This window comes from Podarcis muralis, chromosome 6 (assembly GCF_964188315.1).
Source record: "Podarcis muralis chromosome 6, rPodMur119.hap1.1, whole genome shotgun sequence".
Classification (NCBI taxonomy): Eukaryota; Metazoa; Chordata; class Lepidosauria; order Squamata; family Lacertidae; genus Podarcis; species Podarcis muralis.
In genome coordinates, this window is record NC_135660.1 from 66,373,367 (window position 1) to 66,389,427 (window position 16,061).

A 16,061-nucleotide genomic window follows, 5' to 3' on the forward strand; every position below is an offset into this window, starting at 1 on the left:
ATAATCCTGGGAACTGTAGTTCACCTCCCATAAAACTACGACTCTCAGCACTCCTAGAAAAAATTCTAGCGGGCTAGGGTTCCCATTACTCTTGGTCAGGGTGCTTTAGTACACACTGCATGACAATGTGAATTCAACACTAGATGCACCAGGAAGATGAAGAAGCCCAGTGTTGCTACATCACCATGTTCTAATAACCTCATGCTTCACTTCTCATCCCTCCTCCCCTCTTACATGATAACATCTTAGTGGAAGATCTAAGCGTTAGGTGGTGAAAAGTTAGTTTGCGCTGATAAACTTTGTGTAAACTCTTTGATTTTTGACTTTGCATTCAGGGGCCCAGTTCCTTGGAATACATCTTAGCCTGGGCTCACTTGCATTCCTCTTCTCCAGTAACAGAGGCAGAGCTAGGAAGAGGGTGAAACATAAGCTCCTCTCTCTGACAACCTTCCCTTCCACTCTAGGAACTGGAAGCTCTGTTGCTGCTGTTAAACTTTGAGTCAAGCAGCAGGAACCTCTTGGCTGCTCCAGGCAGAGAGCAAGGAAAAGAGGCCACAAGAGTCATCTAGTCCAACCCCCTGCACAATGCCAGCTGCAGTTTTAAACCAGCCTTTCCTATTTCATGCAGAAAATGCAACACTTAATAGCGCAGCCCTACGTCTACTCAGAAGCAAGTTTGCACACAGAAGATCCCAAGTTGCAAAAAACACAAACCAACAGACCCTTGCCCTCGTTTGAAATCACAGTGAGCTGCCATTTCTTCCTGGATATTACAGTAATAATTGTCTCTTGTCTCTATGCAGGGATCTGCTATTCTTGCACAGCATCACTCCCCCCTTTAACACACACACTGCTTAACTCTTGGGTATATTGGGGGGGGGCGCAATTCTTCACAAGCACCTCTCCTTTGAGAAAGGTGGAATGTGGAGTGCGAAATGTATTGGAAATGTGTTGATATTACAGTGTGTGACAGGAAAAAAGGCTGGAGTTCAGAATCCTGGCAGGGCTATGTCCCACTTCGCCCACAAGAGGGGCTTCGACTGGTAAGCCCACCAATTTCAACAGGGCTTACTCCCACATTAAGGGTGTGTTGCGAGGGGGAAATTTGGAGGTGCGGGAGAACAAAGTGAGCCCCTCATGCATCGCAAGAGAAAAGCAAGAGGCGTCTACGGGCAGGAGGCAGACTGGGTGCTTCCTCCTTCCCAAAGCCTAGTAAGCACTAACTAGGGCTTGGGGAAGGGGCCCTCGTGATTCCTTCCCAAGGCCAAAAATGAGGCTCTTGAGCAGTATGGGAATAGAGATACTATTACCAACTTAACATGAACAGGCTTGGCCTGCTCCTGTGCCTTTCACGCCAGCTTGGTCCTCACCTCAGACTACCAGCAGGGCCATGACACTTGTCCCCATGCCCAGAGAGAGCTCACCTTCACAACCTGCCAGTTAAAGGGCCCTCTCTATTCCTGCCCCCTCTCTCTGCTTTATTTACTGACATGCGCTGACACGAGGTTGCTGTTGTTGTTTCAAAGATCTTGAATTTCGTACTCGCCTGCATCCAGATCATCTCTACACTCCTCCAGATCTTGCAATTGCTGCAGTAGTTGCTCTTCCAAGTTCTGCTTCAACTTACTGGTCTCAGTTGTTCCCCTTCAAGCCATTTCAAATTTTGTGCATAACAAGACCACCCTAAACCAGGGGTGGGGATCCTCTGCCCCCCCCCCCACTTACCCAGCCCCACAGCCCTCCCTGGCCTCGCACCCTCTCCTTGAGCCTTTTTCTGCATGGAGGGATTATCCCACCGTCTCCATTAATCCTCCTTGCTGACACGAGGTTTTGGAGAGGACCGCTCGAACTTGAGAGAAAACATGCCCAGCAGTTTTCTGAGAAAAAACACCTCATAATTAATAAACCGTAGCCAAGTCCCAAAAGGAAAAAAGCAAGAAAAAGCTGTTTTCACGGAGGCGCACAAGCCAAAACTTTGAAGTCTCCACCAGAGGGAGCCGAGCGAGCCCAGTCGCCCGGCGAGAGTAAAGCGAAGCACCGGCGGCCGCCGTTTATTTCTCATCTCCCGCCCTTTCATTAAAGCCCCTCGAATGCGTCTCGTTTGTTTGCCCGGGAGCTGTCCGGGCCAAACAGGCGGCGCCCGTGGTCGTGTGAACGGCTTTGAGCGGGGCTCGGATGTGCTGAGCGCGGTGTCTACTGCGAGAGAGCAAAACGGGCGCAGCCAGCCGGGCTGATTAAGGCCTTGGGGAGGGACGGGGGTCTCGGAGGCGTTTGATCTCCCGCGCTTCAAAGGGAGTCCTGAGCTGGAGCTTCACTCGACGCCGCTCGCCAGAGACGGCTTGAGAAAACACGGCGCAGGCGCCAATGGAGGCGAGCAAATTACGGCTTCCAGGCAGCTGCGAGGCCGCTAGGGGCTGCCCGGCTTGTTTGTTTTTTCAGGCAGTGCCACCACAAGTCCCGCGCGCCCGGTTTGGCTTTTATAGCTGGCCAAGCAGAGCGGCCGCTTGCTTACCTGCAACAGGCGGCCTCCCATTTCGCTTCAGTGCCTCGCTTTGTGTTCACAGGCCGGTCAGGAGGAGTATTTTGCGCAGGGCGCACAACCCCAGCTCTGTGTGTGAAGATTTCCCTGCCTTGGATAAAATTCCCCTCCAGATCTAACTCGGGCAGGTCTTTCCCTACCAAAACACAGGCGCTAAGCGAGCCCTGAGGCGTGGACCGGGGCAGTTCTCAGCACAAGACAACAACAACACAGCTGTAGCAAATAATTCCCGAATTGCGGGTACTCCCAACAAGTGAAGGAAGCGGCCTTACACACGTAGTCAGGCCACTGGTCCACGTGGCTCAATGCTGTCTACACCAATTGGCAACAGAATTCTCCTCAAAAACGGAGAGGATAGAAAGCTCCATTGCGTTACTGCCGTGTCTTGGCACTTGTACACATGTAGTCATATTACAGAATGAGAGCGAATATGCATAAAATGGGGGGGGGGGGCAGAGCGAGCCACCATAATTCTGCCTTTGTCTGATGTATGTTCATTGAATGTCTGAAGAAGGCTACAGATGATGACCTGTTTGGAACATTGAAACCTTGTCCACATTTGGAGTACTGCTCCATCCAACTCAGCACTGTTTACACTGACTGGCAGCAGCTCTCTAGTCTAGGATATGATTGAGTGGGTGGCCTTTCACAAGAAATGATCAGGATTTGAGCCCAGGACCTTTTGCAGACAAAGCAGATCACCACTAAACTGCAGTCCTTCCTTTTTCTAATGGTACCGGGACACAGATACCTTTAGTTTCCTTTTGCGCTGCTACGTACATCTATGACCCATCTCAACGCTCTACAATACAGCAGGGGGTGGGGCTCCAGGTAACCCAGCAACCAGTGAGAGGTGGTGAGACCATCAGCCAATCAGGACGGGAGGGTGGTTAAGTTAAGTTGGAGCCTCAGTCGTGAAACCATCACACTTTAAACCCTCACAGGGTGTAATCAAATAAATACTTAGAATAAAATATTTGGTGTTCAGAACTGAAAGACTTGGCTTCTGGCAACTACCAGCCCCAACCCATGTGTATGTGTGTGTTTGTGTTGGGAAGGCGGGTGCCGGTGAAAAGCGAACAAATCCAAGTAGCCTGAGAAATTGGATCCTTTGCTATTTGACTCCATTACTTACAATATAAAAAAGAATTCCTGCACATTCATCATGTGTATAGACCTAGTAACTAAGGATAACCCTTCAGAGAGCAGATGAAGTGAACTTAAGTCCATCAAAGCTTAAAGGTAAAGGTACCCCTGACCATTAGGTCCAGTCGCGGATAACTCTGGGGTTGCGGTGCTCATCTCGCTCTATAGGCCGAGGAGCCAGCGTTTGTCCGCAGACAGCATGACTAAGCCGCTTCTGGCAAACCAGAGCAGTGCTGGAGCAGTACCTATTTATCTACTTGCACTTGATGTGTTTTTTGAACTACTAGGTGGGCAGGAGTTGGGACAGAACAACGGGAGCTCACCCCGTCGCGGAGATCTGAACCACCGACCTTCCAATCGGCAAGCCCTAGGCTCTGTGGTTTAGACCATCAGAGCTTACGCCATAGCAAATATGTCAGTCTGCTACATGCTGTAGGGCTCTCTGTTGCTAGGGGGGTATGTGTGGCCCACTTTAAGTTAGTAGTGTTACAGCAATAGCATTCAACTTCCCTATGAAGTTGGGTGGCCTGTCTTGTGCACTGGATTATGCTCCCTAGGATTGTATAGCTTAGTATATGCAAGCAGCAAACAATTCTTCCTGCCTAATTACTTTATCTCTTAACTCCCTCTCCTGGAATTTAATTCTTTCTTGTCGGGAGATTTTCTTTTGTTTCAAAGCCCTTGATGTATAAATCAACCCACTCAGCCTAGCAGTCACCCCCCTCTTCTTTTCCTGTTAGTAATTTGTTCAGACTGTTCTTGAAAAGCTAGATGGCATTAAAATTCTTCCTTTATTTTGTTTTTTTATCATCAAGAAGATACAGTAGAAGAATGCACTCACCTATTTCCTAGTAGCCCCCAGACTGACAGCCCTCATAAAGGACTTGGCTGGATGTATGGCTCACAAAGTAAGTGCCACAGCTAGGGAGACTTCCTGCCCTCATTAAACAGAGTGTTTGTAGCTGTGATAATTTGAGGCAGCTCTCCAATTAGAATAGCTATCCAAACTAGGGCATGGGTACCCACCAAACAGGGAGAGTTTATCATAAAGGCAAGGTAAAATAGGTTTAGGTTACTCTGCAGCAGGATTGAGAGGGCTACTACAGCAATGAAAGGGAGAACTTTATTTCTATTCAGAATGTGTGTGTCTTATATCCTGGAATGCATTAAGCAAAAACAGCATGTGCTGCATCCTCTCTATCCTACTACTAAAAGAATACACAAGCAGACCACGTAGGGTTGTCATTTGCAAAACGGGATTCTGCACCTTTAATAGTTGTGTACATGTGGGAATTGCAGTAGGTGTAGCCTGTCATGCATGCTACACCTGCTGAAAATCCCTGTTCTACACAACCATTAAAGGTGCAGAGGTCTCATCCTCCTTTGCATCTGGTCACCTTTAGTCCACCACACAAATGCCTGGATCAGTTCAGAGATGTGACTTAGGAGCTGAAGCTTGGACTTCTCATAGGCATTAACCACTGCTAGGTGCTTCCCTGAACAGGGGAGGAAGCATGAGCATTCCTGATCACGCGATTCTCTCTATTCATGTACATCTGGGCATACATAGAAATCATTTTTATGAATTCGGCAAAAGACATTGATATCAGAGGTGTGACTTATACCCACAACATTGGTGTCTTCTGCTTAACACATGAAAAAATGCTTAGCACATGAAAAAATGCACGGAGAAGTAAAAGGTTTGAAGTTAGAAATCTGGCTATAGATGTCGGGGCAGCAGACCACCAAGGGAACCTACCACAATTTCTACTTCTACAACAGGATGCTAACTTACTTGGAAATCACTGATTTCTAAGGAAAATATCTCAGAATCTAGGCCTGCTGACCAATAATAACTTGTAACAGCACTTTTAAAATCTTATTAATTCAATGTATACATTTTGGAAGTGAGCACCACTGAACACAGCTAAATTTACTTCTATACAAATATGAACGGTCATAGTAACTTTTAGGATAAGGTTTTCCTATTGTATATAATCCCCTATGCACACTAACAGGCTCTTTTCAGGCATTCAGCTGAATGCACCATTGTCTGGGCTATGGCCAGGATGAAACCCTGCTGGCATCAACAGGGTAGATTACTGTCATTTCCTCTTCCGTGCCTATGAAAATGGGAGCCTGTGAACATTTTAAATCATAATCTTATTCCAGTTGCAATGGAATCATAAAATCATCCAGTTGAAAAATAAATTTTTTCCAGCAGGCAACTGTCCTAAGGTGCAATGTATTTGAATGATTTTTTTTTTTTTTACAGTGTCTTATGATTATGTAGGTGTCCATAACCATAACCTCCTTTAGGCAGATATTGCAATATCCAACTTTACTCCATTAGGTTTCTCTAGCTGGCCATAGAAATAAGGAAGTTAATGGTTCAGAATCCCTGGTACACAAATCAACCCACTCAGCCTCACACATCCAAACACACACACACACACACACACACACACACACACACCATATTGTTAGACTACATTTATTAGTATTTCCTAGCAGCACTTCCTCACTGCCCGGAATTTAAAAACTGGAGGTACACGTCAATCTGATGCAAAGATATAGCAGAATGGTCAATTCCCAGCAACGGTTTGGGACAAGTCAAAGCAAGAGCAATTAATCATGCTAAGATATGGCAGACAACCCTCTCCTGTGACTGGTTAATTTAGAAACTGAATTCACTTAAACAAACAACATCAGTCCTACAAGAAATCTGCAAAATAACAAAACAGGTATTAGAATCAACTCCAGAACTGGCCCTATTAAACAATTTCCAAGACAACAACATTACAAAAGGCTCATAAGACACCTACTCTCAGCAACTAGGAGCATCATAACTAGACACTGGAGGGACCTATCAGAAGTGACCATAGACCACTGATACCAAACTGTATAGGAAACAGTCCCACTAGAAAAGCTAACCAATGAATTAAAACTAGCACGGGGGACAAACAAAGAGCCCAACAAGACAACAACCTCACCCCGCCCTCGACAGCATATCAATTAATATGGCTAACCTGACCCAACGACCTCCCCCCCTTCACACATGGAACCAAACTTTGCTGCAATAAACTGAATGCAACCAACCAGGCCCTGGGCTCTCCGACCTCTCACGCTACCAACAAAACCAAAAAAGGAATACATAAAGAACCTACCCACGTGACACAGTCACAAAACTTCACGCATAAACTATCATTACCCCACCTCTTTCTCCCACTTCTCCCCCCAAAAAACCTCACAATGGCTATGATAGCAGTGTCTTGCAGCAAATATAACTGACTTGTAGAAAAGACTTTATGAACTGAAAACAGACATTATGTGTATCAAATTAAGTGTGTACTATTCAAGGACACGGGTGGCACTGTGGTCCAGAACCACAGAGCCTAGGGCTTGCCGATCAGAAGGTCGGCAGTTCGAATCCCTGTGACGGGGTGAGCTCCCAGTGTTCAGTCCCAGCTCCTGCCCATTGAGCAGTTCGAAAGCACGTCAAAGTGCAAATAGATAAATAGGTACCGCTCCAGCGGGAAGGTAAACGGCGTTTCCGTGCACTGCTCTGGTTCGCCAGAAGCAGCTTAGTCATGCTGGCCACATGACCCAAAAGCTGTCTGTGGACAAACGTCGGCTCCCTCGGCCTATAGAGTGAGATGAGCGCGCAACCCCAGAGTCATCCGTGACTGGACCTAACAATCAGGGGTACCTTTACCTCTACCTTTACTATTACTTAATGATTGGAAGAGATGTGACTTTCAAAATGCAAAGTCTTCAGGAGTCAGAAAATTGTATTTTCAGGTAGTAGAAAATAAGCAGCTCAGAAGAGCCTAGTAGGGCACTCCCGCCTGGTTAGATTAAGTTAAGTTGTGGTTGATTCATTTTAATTGGACAATTGAATTGTTGAATGCAGAGGTGGCTAACAATTTGCTCTCCAGATGTAACTTCTATCATGCCTACCCATTAGCCATGCTGTCAGGGACTGATGGGAACTGGAGTCCAACAATATCTGGAGGATTATAGCCTCCTCATCGCTGGTCTAGTGTAATAAATCTTTAGGAATTGAATATTATTTGATTGCCTACTGAAATTATTTTCCTGGAGCCAGCTCATTTTCAGTTTTCATTATTGTATTCACAGCAATCATTGTTGAATTTATTTCTGGTGTGTGATAGTCACCAGCTTGGGTGACTTTAAAAGAAGGTGAGACAGTGGCTAAAAATGGCTACTGGTCATGATGGTTATATTCTACCTCCACTTTTGGAGGCAGTATACCTCTAAATACCAATTAAAGGTAAAGGTAAAGGGACCCCTGACCATTAGGTCCAGTCGTGGCCGACTCTGGGGTTGCGGTGCTCATCTCGCTTTATTGGCCAAGGGAGCCGGTGTACAGCTTCCGGGTCATGTGGCCAGCATGACTAAGCCGCTTCTGGTGAACCAGAGCAGCACACGGAAACACTGTTTACCTTCCCACCAGAGCGGTACCTATTTATCTACTTGCACTTTGACGTGCTTTTGAACTGCTAGGTTGCAGGAGCAGGGACTGAACAACGGTAGCTCACCCCATCGCAGGGATTCGAACCGCCGACCTTCTGATCAGCAAGTCCTAGGCTCTGTGGTTTAACCCACAGCGCCACCCGCGTCCCTAAATACCAATTACTAAGGATCATAAGTGACTGGGGTGCTGTTGCACTCAGGCCTGCTAACTGGGCACTGTGAGAACAGAATGCTGGACTAGCTGGGCCTTTGGTCTGATCCATTTGTTTTTTGTTTTGTTGTTAAGCAGTACTCTCAATGTACCTGTACCACAGCAAGTGAAGAAAAGTTATATATAAATAAACCTGATATGACTACTTCTTTTCTCATTTGTTACAAACTTGCTTCAGTAAAGTGATTCGTATGGATATGTTCTATCCTTGCATAGGGATAAATCTGGGGCAATAAAAAGGGCCCTTCCTAGGTATACCAGAGGGCTGTTAGATGTCATAGCCCAACATTGCCTAATTACAAAATGCAAACTGCCACGATAACATGTAATTGGGTACAAGCAGAGAACAGACATGAACATTCCAAAATGTTTATGAACTAGATATGCCAAGGTTATGGTGGCAAGGTTAAAAAGATAAGTACCTGCATAAGAGGGAATCTCAGCCGGTGTAGCCCGCATGACAAACTGCACCCACTGAAATTTGCTCCTATCTGCAATTTAACAACAAGGAACACCTGCTGAAATTATGCCAAAGAATTATTAAAGGTGCAGAAGCCTTTTCTCCTTTTCCACTTGGCCACCCTAAGTTACAGTTTTTGGTGGAAAAATTCAATAGGCTTTAGGTTGCAACAACAGTTTATCTAAATCTGTTGTGCTATATGTATGCTACATATTTGTTCCAATGCTATAAATATAAAATCTGTATTTTACAAAAATATTGACTCAATAGAGCTTCTAGCATACTGCAATCCTAAACATAGAACCTGGGAGTGAGTCTTTTGGATGCAGTGGAATTTACTTCTGAGCAAACATGCAGAGGATTGTAATATAAATTTATTTTCAAAGCTATGATTTCTCCTGAGATGTAAAAACAGGATAATTAGCAGAGTTTATTTTAGATGACAGAGACTGACGTTGTCACAAGGAATTCCCATCTATTCGCTCTCTAGTACATATGGCACAACCATTGTTTTGAAGGAACAATGCCAATTTAAGAACAAAAGGGACACAGAAATGGTTTGTGGATGGCGTGGCTAGCACCCATTAAAATTGTTTCTCTTTGAACTCCTTGACCAACCTAAGCTCCCTAGAAGATCTAGGCCCATGGCTAGAAACAATTAGCTCTCTGCACCTCCAAAGAAGCTGCAGTTCAGAGGATTCCTTATCAACATGAGCTGATCAAACTACATATGGTTTGAGAGGACTAAAAGGGTGAGAATGATTTTCGTTCATAGCCTGTAGTGGTTCTTTGATCTCCATTGGCTGTTTAACTAGCATCTCCAATGATACCAAATTCAAAAATCTTAGCAGTAAAAAAAAATTCACACGATAGGGGAAGGGGTGGTGGAAAGCAGACTAGGCTAATCTTGCATTTAATTATTTATTTTCAAATTCCACAGTACAACTCATCCCCTCTCTAATCTGCAATTAACAAACTCCAGTCTATTGCCTTGCTTCTTAATAGGCCATCAAAGAGCAACTTGAAAGCTCTGTTCCTATTGGTCCATCTCTTTTGATATCCCCAAAATTAAAAAATGAAGCCTCGTTATATAAGTTTGCCCGCACCAAAGGTAAGAGTGGGAATGGCTGGATGTGAAACATCAAGAGAAATCCAGCTGTGGACAGTTTGCAACCTCCTATTACGAAGTTATGTAATGAAAAATATATCTTTAAAACAGACAACTGGAAGGTGGGAGAGGGGTCCTTTCATCAAGTAGCTTTGAAACAGCCCAGAATCCACAGACACTAGTCGTAAGATACTTCAGTGCAACATCAGTGCCATCTCAGAGGAAAATGGCTTGCTTTAACGTAACTTGTGGAATCAACTACACTGAAGCATCTTTGATAGTTGTCTCCAGGGGTGGCTCTATCCTTAAGCTGAGTGAGGCAACCGCTTCAGGTAGCAGATGTTGGAGGAAGCATTGGCCTTTATCCTCTCTGGAGGACAGTGCTGTGTGTGCCATATGGGCAGCCCTGCACCCACTATTCTGCCCCCAGGTGTGGTGGAGAATGCGATGCCATGAGGAGCACTAAAGTAAGATTCAGCTGCCAGTTCAGTTAGCTTCTGTACATGGGATGGGAGGCAGGGACACCAGTGTGGTGTAGTGATTGGTGTATTGGACAGTAAGGCCTGTGAGACCAGGGTTCAAATCCCCGCTCTGCCATGATGCTTGCTTGTTGACCTCGGGCCAGTCACTCACTCTCAGTTCTCAGCATAACCTACCCCACAGGGTTGTTGTGAAGATTAAATTGAGAGAACTACATGCACCACCTTGATCTCCTTGGAAGAAAGCTGGGATAGAAATGTAAACAAACAAACAGAAAAGCACAACTGTCTTGGGCTTGCCCTGATCGTCAGCTTCAGTTATTATTAATGTTCCATAGCAAAGGAATGTTGCCCTGTGCCTCTACAACTAATTTGTTAATGGTAAAAATCTTGAACATGTCTACTCAGAAGCAAGCTCTACTGTGGTCTGTGGTACCTGCTTCCAGGAAAGCTTACTTAGGGTTGCAGTCTAAGATTGATGGCAAAGGTAACACTCTCTTCTCACTAATAATCCAATTCGCTACTGAATATGATAGGGGCTGCAAGAGAAAGAGGGGTGACATTGTTATAAAGTCAGAGTTACCCTTCGTTCCCCATCTTCTCTTCATTTTACTCGAAAGTAAGCACTATGTTCAGTGCTTCAAAGTTACCGTGCTTGAGATTTCAGCCAGACGCGTTCACTGGAAAGGGAGTGTTTTATTATGCGTTTTTACTCGGAAGTAATTGCCACAGAGCTAAAATATGCACGGGGGGGTTGCCCTATTCCCTAGACAGCGCACCTTACATGGACAGCTAAAACATGGAACTGTCTGAAGAGAATTCACACCAATAAATTTCCTCTTTGGGTGCTCTGAAGGGATAGCTGCTGCGAAGCCAGCGGGATACCCCCCCCCCCCCCCGCGCGCTTTCTATGAATAATCGTCTGCATCCAAATCAAATCAAGATTCATGGTGTTGCAGCAAGCGAGAATTTCCCTGCCGGCCGATCCCCAATTAGGACATCCGCCCAATGAGCGAATGGCTTTGCGGGGGTGCGTCGCATCTCCCCCCCCCTCCCACCTCCGCCGGATGATCCTTTTGTAATCCCATCCTCGGCGGGGCTGCGCGCCCTCCCCCTCCCCCCGAGGGGCGGGAATTAGGACCCCGGGGAGTATAAAGTCAGCTCAAAGGAAGCGAGCGGAGATTCCTAAACTCCCCCACAAGGCTCGAAGGACCCTTATCTCCTGGGAATTTGCACACACACTCTACTTGGGGGCTTTGAAAAATAAAAATAAAAAACCAAGACCGAGTTGGATCCGAACCCGTGACCTTTCGAGCTGCTATAAAATATTCTCGCCGTGGCAAATATGCTAACGTTATGCGCGGACGGATCCTGCCGTCTAGTTACAGTGATGGTGCTCGCTCTCTCTTTCTTTGGCTGCGCCGACGCCGCGGAGAACTCCGCTTCTATCTCCAACGCCATCATTAAGAGCTCGGCGGCGGCCGGATTTCCAGTCACCCCGGCGCCGTCGGTGTACGACGGAAGCAACACGCACCACCCCATCGATCCGCACCAGGTATGTGTTTGGGGTGTGTGTCTCCTTTTCTGCGCGCGAGAGGGAGAGGCGGGGTGGGGGTCACCGTCTACCCACGGGGCTCCTGGGAGCCTTCTCCTTTCCGCTGGCGCTTCCTCACTTGGCTTTTCCTCGCCTGCAGGGCTATCCGTGCATCGGGGACGACGACTGCAGAGCGGGAGAGTATTGCGCCACCCCTGCCCTGCCGGGCTACCCGGCGGCACAGATCTGCCTTGCCTGCCGCAGGCGCCGCAAGCGCTGCCATCGCGACTCCATGTGCTGTCCGGGCACTTATTGCAGTAACGGTGAGTGTTGCTTGGCTTTAGTTGTTTGCCTGAGGCTGGACCTGTCGACAAGACCGGCATAAAGGGGTGCGGGGCAAGGCGCTCTAGTGCTGGAGGTAGAAATAAAATAGCGAAATAAAATGACGTGGGTGTTTAAAGAACACACTCCCAAAACCTGCCCATCTGGCTGTGGGTGTGTTGGAGCTGGAAGTAATGGAAAGTCTTATTGGCTTTTTGGCCAGCATCCTACCTGTCAATGGAGTGGGGGGGGGGGAGAAGTTTGGCTGTCAATGTGCAATTGCTAGAGCACTTACCTAGGAGTAAGCACTGTTGAATATAGAGAGATTGACTTCTAAATTAAATGCAGGATGTGCTTACTTATGGTGAATGTTTGGGTTTAATCTTGCCAGAGAGCCCTTGGGATGCTCTCTCAAAAGTTGATGGTATAGTGAGGCACTGTTACTTACACAGGCTGACTGCCAGGATTTCAGAACTGATGATAAAACAGCAATAAATGACATTGCATTAGCTAGAGTCACTATTGCTTCATCTAGACTGGCACTGTCTACCCTGAGTGGTAGCGGCTGCCCAGTGTTGGACAAGAAGAGGGCTTTTCCGTCACCAGCTACCTAACCTTCTTAAATGGAGATGTGGGAGATTGAACCAGAGACCTTCTGCATGCCTGACATGTGTTCTGAGTTATGATCCCTCCCTGAAGTTGGCTCCAGAATAGATTGTGCTGTCTTCAGGCTAAGCAAATACAGAGGAGCAAGAATACAGAGGAGCAAGCCCATTCCAGTGCTTAGGCTTCTTTTCGTTTCTGGTGGTGTTTTAGGTTTTCAGTAACACCTGAAGGAGGACTCCAACAGTAGGAGAAAGAACTAGGTAAATTACCCAAAACAGCTGGGTTACTGGGCACTAGCACTGAGGTCCTGAACAGGTTATAGGCTTCAGGGATAAGAGGCATACAACTTCGTATTAGTATTTCACTGTGTAAATGTGTTTTAAAAACTGAGCACCAAGATTTTCTCCAGCATCTGAGGCAGTCTACCCAGAAACAACAAAGCAGATGATTGAAATGGTTTTCCATAGCTATCAGCTTGTTTTCACTGAGTTTTGGTTTTTGTTTGTTTTTATCAGGGATCTGTGTACCAGTGGAATATGATAAGTTCCATCCTGGGGAGATTGAGGAGACTATCATAGAGAATTCAGACCATGGCACTTTGGACCTTCACCCCAAAAGGACCACAATTTCATCCCAGTTTCACTATGCAAAAGGTAAGGGTGTTAGCAGCTATACAGGCTGGGGTGGGGTGGCAAAGAAGGCAAATATGGCACTTTTAAGGTTTTTCAAAGTCTTGGAACATTGTAGATCTTGACTGATAATGGATGCGTTGGGAGTGATTGTCCCACTGCATGCTGCAACTCATGTGTTGTAGAGACTGCTGTTTTGACCAGTGCACTGGTGTTTTAAAAATCTGATAGCTTTATGCCAGTCCCTATATAGGCATTTAGTCCTTTCCAGGATTCTCTTAAAATTGATGCCTTCCGCTGTGAAGGCTTCCTTTCGAAACCTCAAATGGTGACATTCTCAATAACTATGTACACATTTCTAGCACTTGGGTGGCCAATATTTTGAGCATGTTTTCCCCACAAAGTTTTCCTTGCAACGGATGGTACTTATATAGTGGGACACACATGTCAACAACTGTTAGCAGCAACCCAAAGACATGCTCTCAGAACTGGGCAACATCCTTTGTCAACACATGGCTTGTTCGGTTCAATGGCTTGTAAATTCCTGTTTACGGGGAACACTTTTACACAATGGATCTGCTAAGGAACTCTTAATATTGTCAAATTGTGTTAGAGGGTTCTATGGCACATACTCAGCTTGTGTGGCACTGGCCTCTGGCCTTCCTATGCTCCTGCATAAACACACATGCACCTGTGGTATGTGCAAAGCATGTGCGAGTTATGGTGAAATTTTCAGGGAAGCACTTTGAAAACCGTTGGTTCAGTGTCTTATCGCTTTCACTGCAGTTGCTTAAGGAGAAAACAGGACTAGGGATAAACAAGTATCACTCTGTTCTCAATTACCCTTTCCTTTATTTCCTCAGGTGAAGAAGGTGACTCATGCCTCCGCTCCTCCGATTGTATGGAAGGACTGTGCTGTGCCCGTCATTTCTGGTCCAAGATTTGCAAACCGGTTCTTAAGGAAGGCCAAGTGTGCACAAAACACCGCAAGAAAGGTGCTCATGGTTTGGAGATCTTCCAGAGATGCAGCTGTGGGGATGGATTGACTTGTCGGATACAAAGAGACCACACAATCAGCAACTCACCTAGACTACATACTTGCCAGAGGCATTAACTGTTGCATTTTTATTACTAAACCTGATGGACTTAAAAGAGACTGAGGTGTGGGATACTCTTGTTCCGGAAAAATCACCTCCAAGGACTGACATGTTTTAGAGTTTACACTAAAGTACTCCAGCATCTTGCCCCCTCAAAACTGGAGGATGAAGCATGTTTCTTTAGGGAACTATTTTTAAAAGTGACTAATTACAGTAAATTACTGTGTCTGTAAATTCTTGGGTGTGGCACTTAACTGTACATGATGGGAGATTTTAATTTTTCCTGAAGTGCTGCATGATCTTGTCTATTGTGACATGTGTTGTACACACTGGTTTTATTTTATTGAGCCTATTGTTTTGACAAGTGAAATAAATTTCTTTTAATTATCTGTTGGGTGGTGATTCTGTTAGTTGGAATAATTATGGCCATCCTTTGTGAATCTTTTTGTACAGTAATATCTGATCACATACTGTCTCCGTGAGTGCAGAAGCACCAACCTAAGAATTATAGGGAGGGATTATACTTGCAAGTTAGAAAAGGTTTGAAACATCTGACACTCTTCAGTTTTGATCAAACACTGGGGAAGAGTTTCAGATCTCTAATTGTAGGTGTGCTAGGCTGTAACTTTGGTAACTGTTTCCCCATCACTTCAGCCCATTCTGTGGGTTGCAGATTTATACTGCTGGGTTTCTACAGTAAGTCTAGAGAATACCTAGCATGAAATATTACTCTTCCTCTCTCCTGGCAATTTCAGGGATGGGTTCAATAGCAGTACAAGTAAAAGGGTTGCAGCAAATTGCCATCTAGATAAATTTTCTTTCTCTGCTAAACTAACTGGGCTCTGAACGCATTGTGTGTGCAAGTATTGCACCATTATGCTTGACAACCCTCAAAATTAAAAGGTAATCCACCCACAGTAATCTTCATTCAGAACTTTGTTTATAAAGTATGCTTTCTCCAGTGAATAGACAGCTAATGTGTGTTCTGTTTGTAATTCTAAGAACACATGTTTCATTGATATTTTAAGGTGGCTAACAATAAAATATGCAGCTACCCCAAGCAAGCTTGAGGTGCATTCATCTGCATCTCAAATTGAACTACTTTGGAAATTCAAGCAAGAGCTGAAATGCCTTCATACAGGTCTTGCTGAAGCCTCCCGGGATCTCATTGTTGAGGGGAGGATGGTTGGGACTTGAGGATGGTCTTGTGAGTACTTTTGAGTTCTTTACTTCATTGCATTCCCTTCCAGCTCATCATTCAAGAGACAAAACCTAGGGAACACCAATTCTCCTTGATAGCAATACTTTTGCTTTAGGGTTGTGGATTAATTTTAATGGGATAATACGTTGTTATTGCATGATGGGGCTGTTGAAGATGGAGCTTTCTGATTACAGGAATGCTCCATCATTGACAGAAGGTGGTCTTAACAAATG

General features: G+C 45.5%; 1 protein-coding gene and 1 long non-coding RNA gene across 2 annotated transcripts in view; one reads left to right on the forward strand and one right to left on the reverse strand.

The window, feature by feature from the left end:
* Positions 1-16,061, reverse strand: part of LOC114597272 (uncharacterized) — a 55,835-nt gene that overhangs the window by 26,178 nt on the left and 13,596 nt on the right. The gene's annotated exons all lie outside the window — the stretch shown is intronic.
* On the forward strand, positions 11,557-15,014 carry DKK1 (dickkopf Wnt signaling pathway inhibitor 1). Its single transcript, XM_028729659.2, has 4 exons — positions 11,557-11,995; positions 12,135-12,297; positions 13,417-13,554; positions 14,394-15,014. Exons 1-4 carry the CDS (start codon positions 11,786-11,788, stop codon positions 14,642-14,644), a joined length of 762 nt encoding a protein of 253 aa, XP_028585492.1. The 5' UTR covers positions 11,557-11,785; the 3' UTR covers positions 14,645-15,014.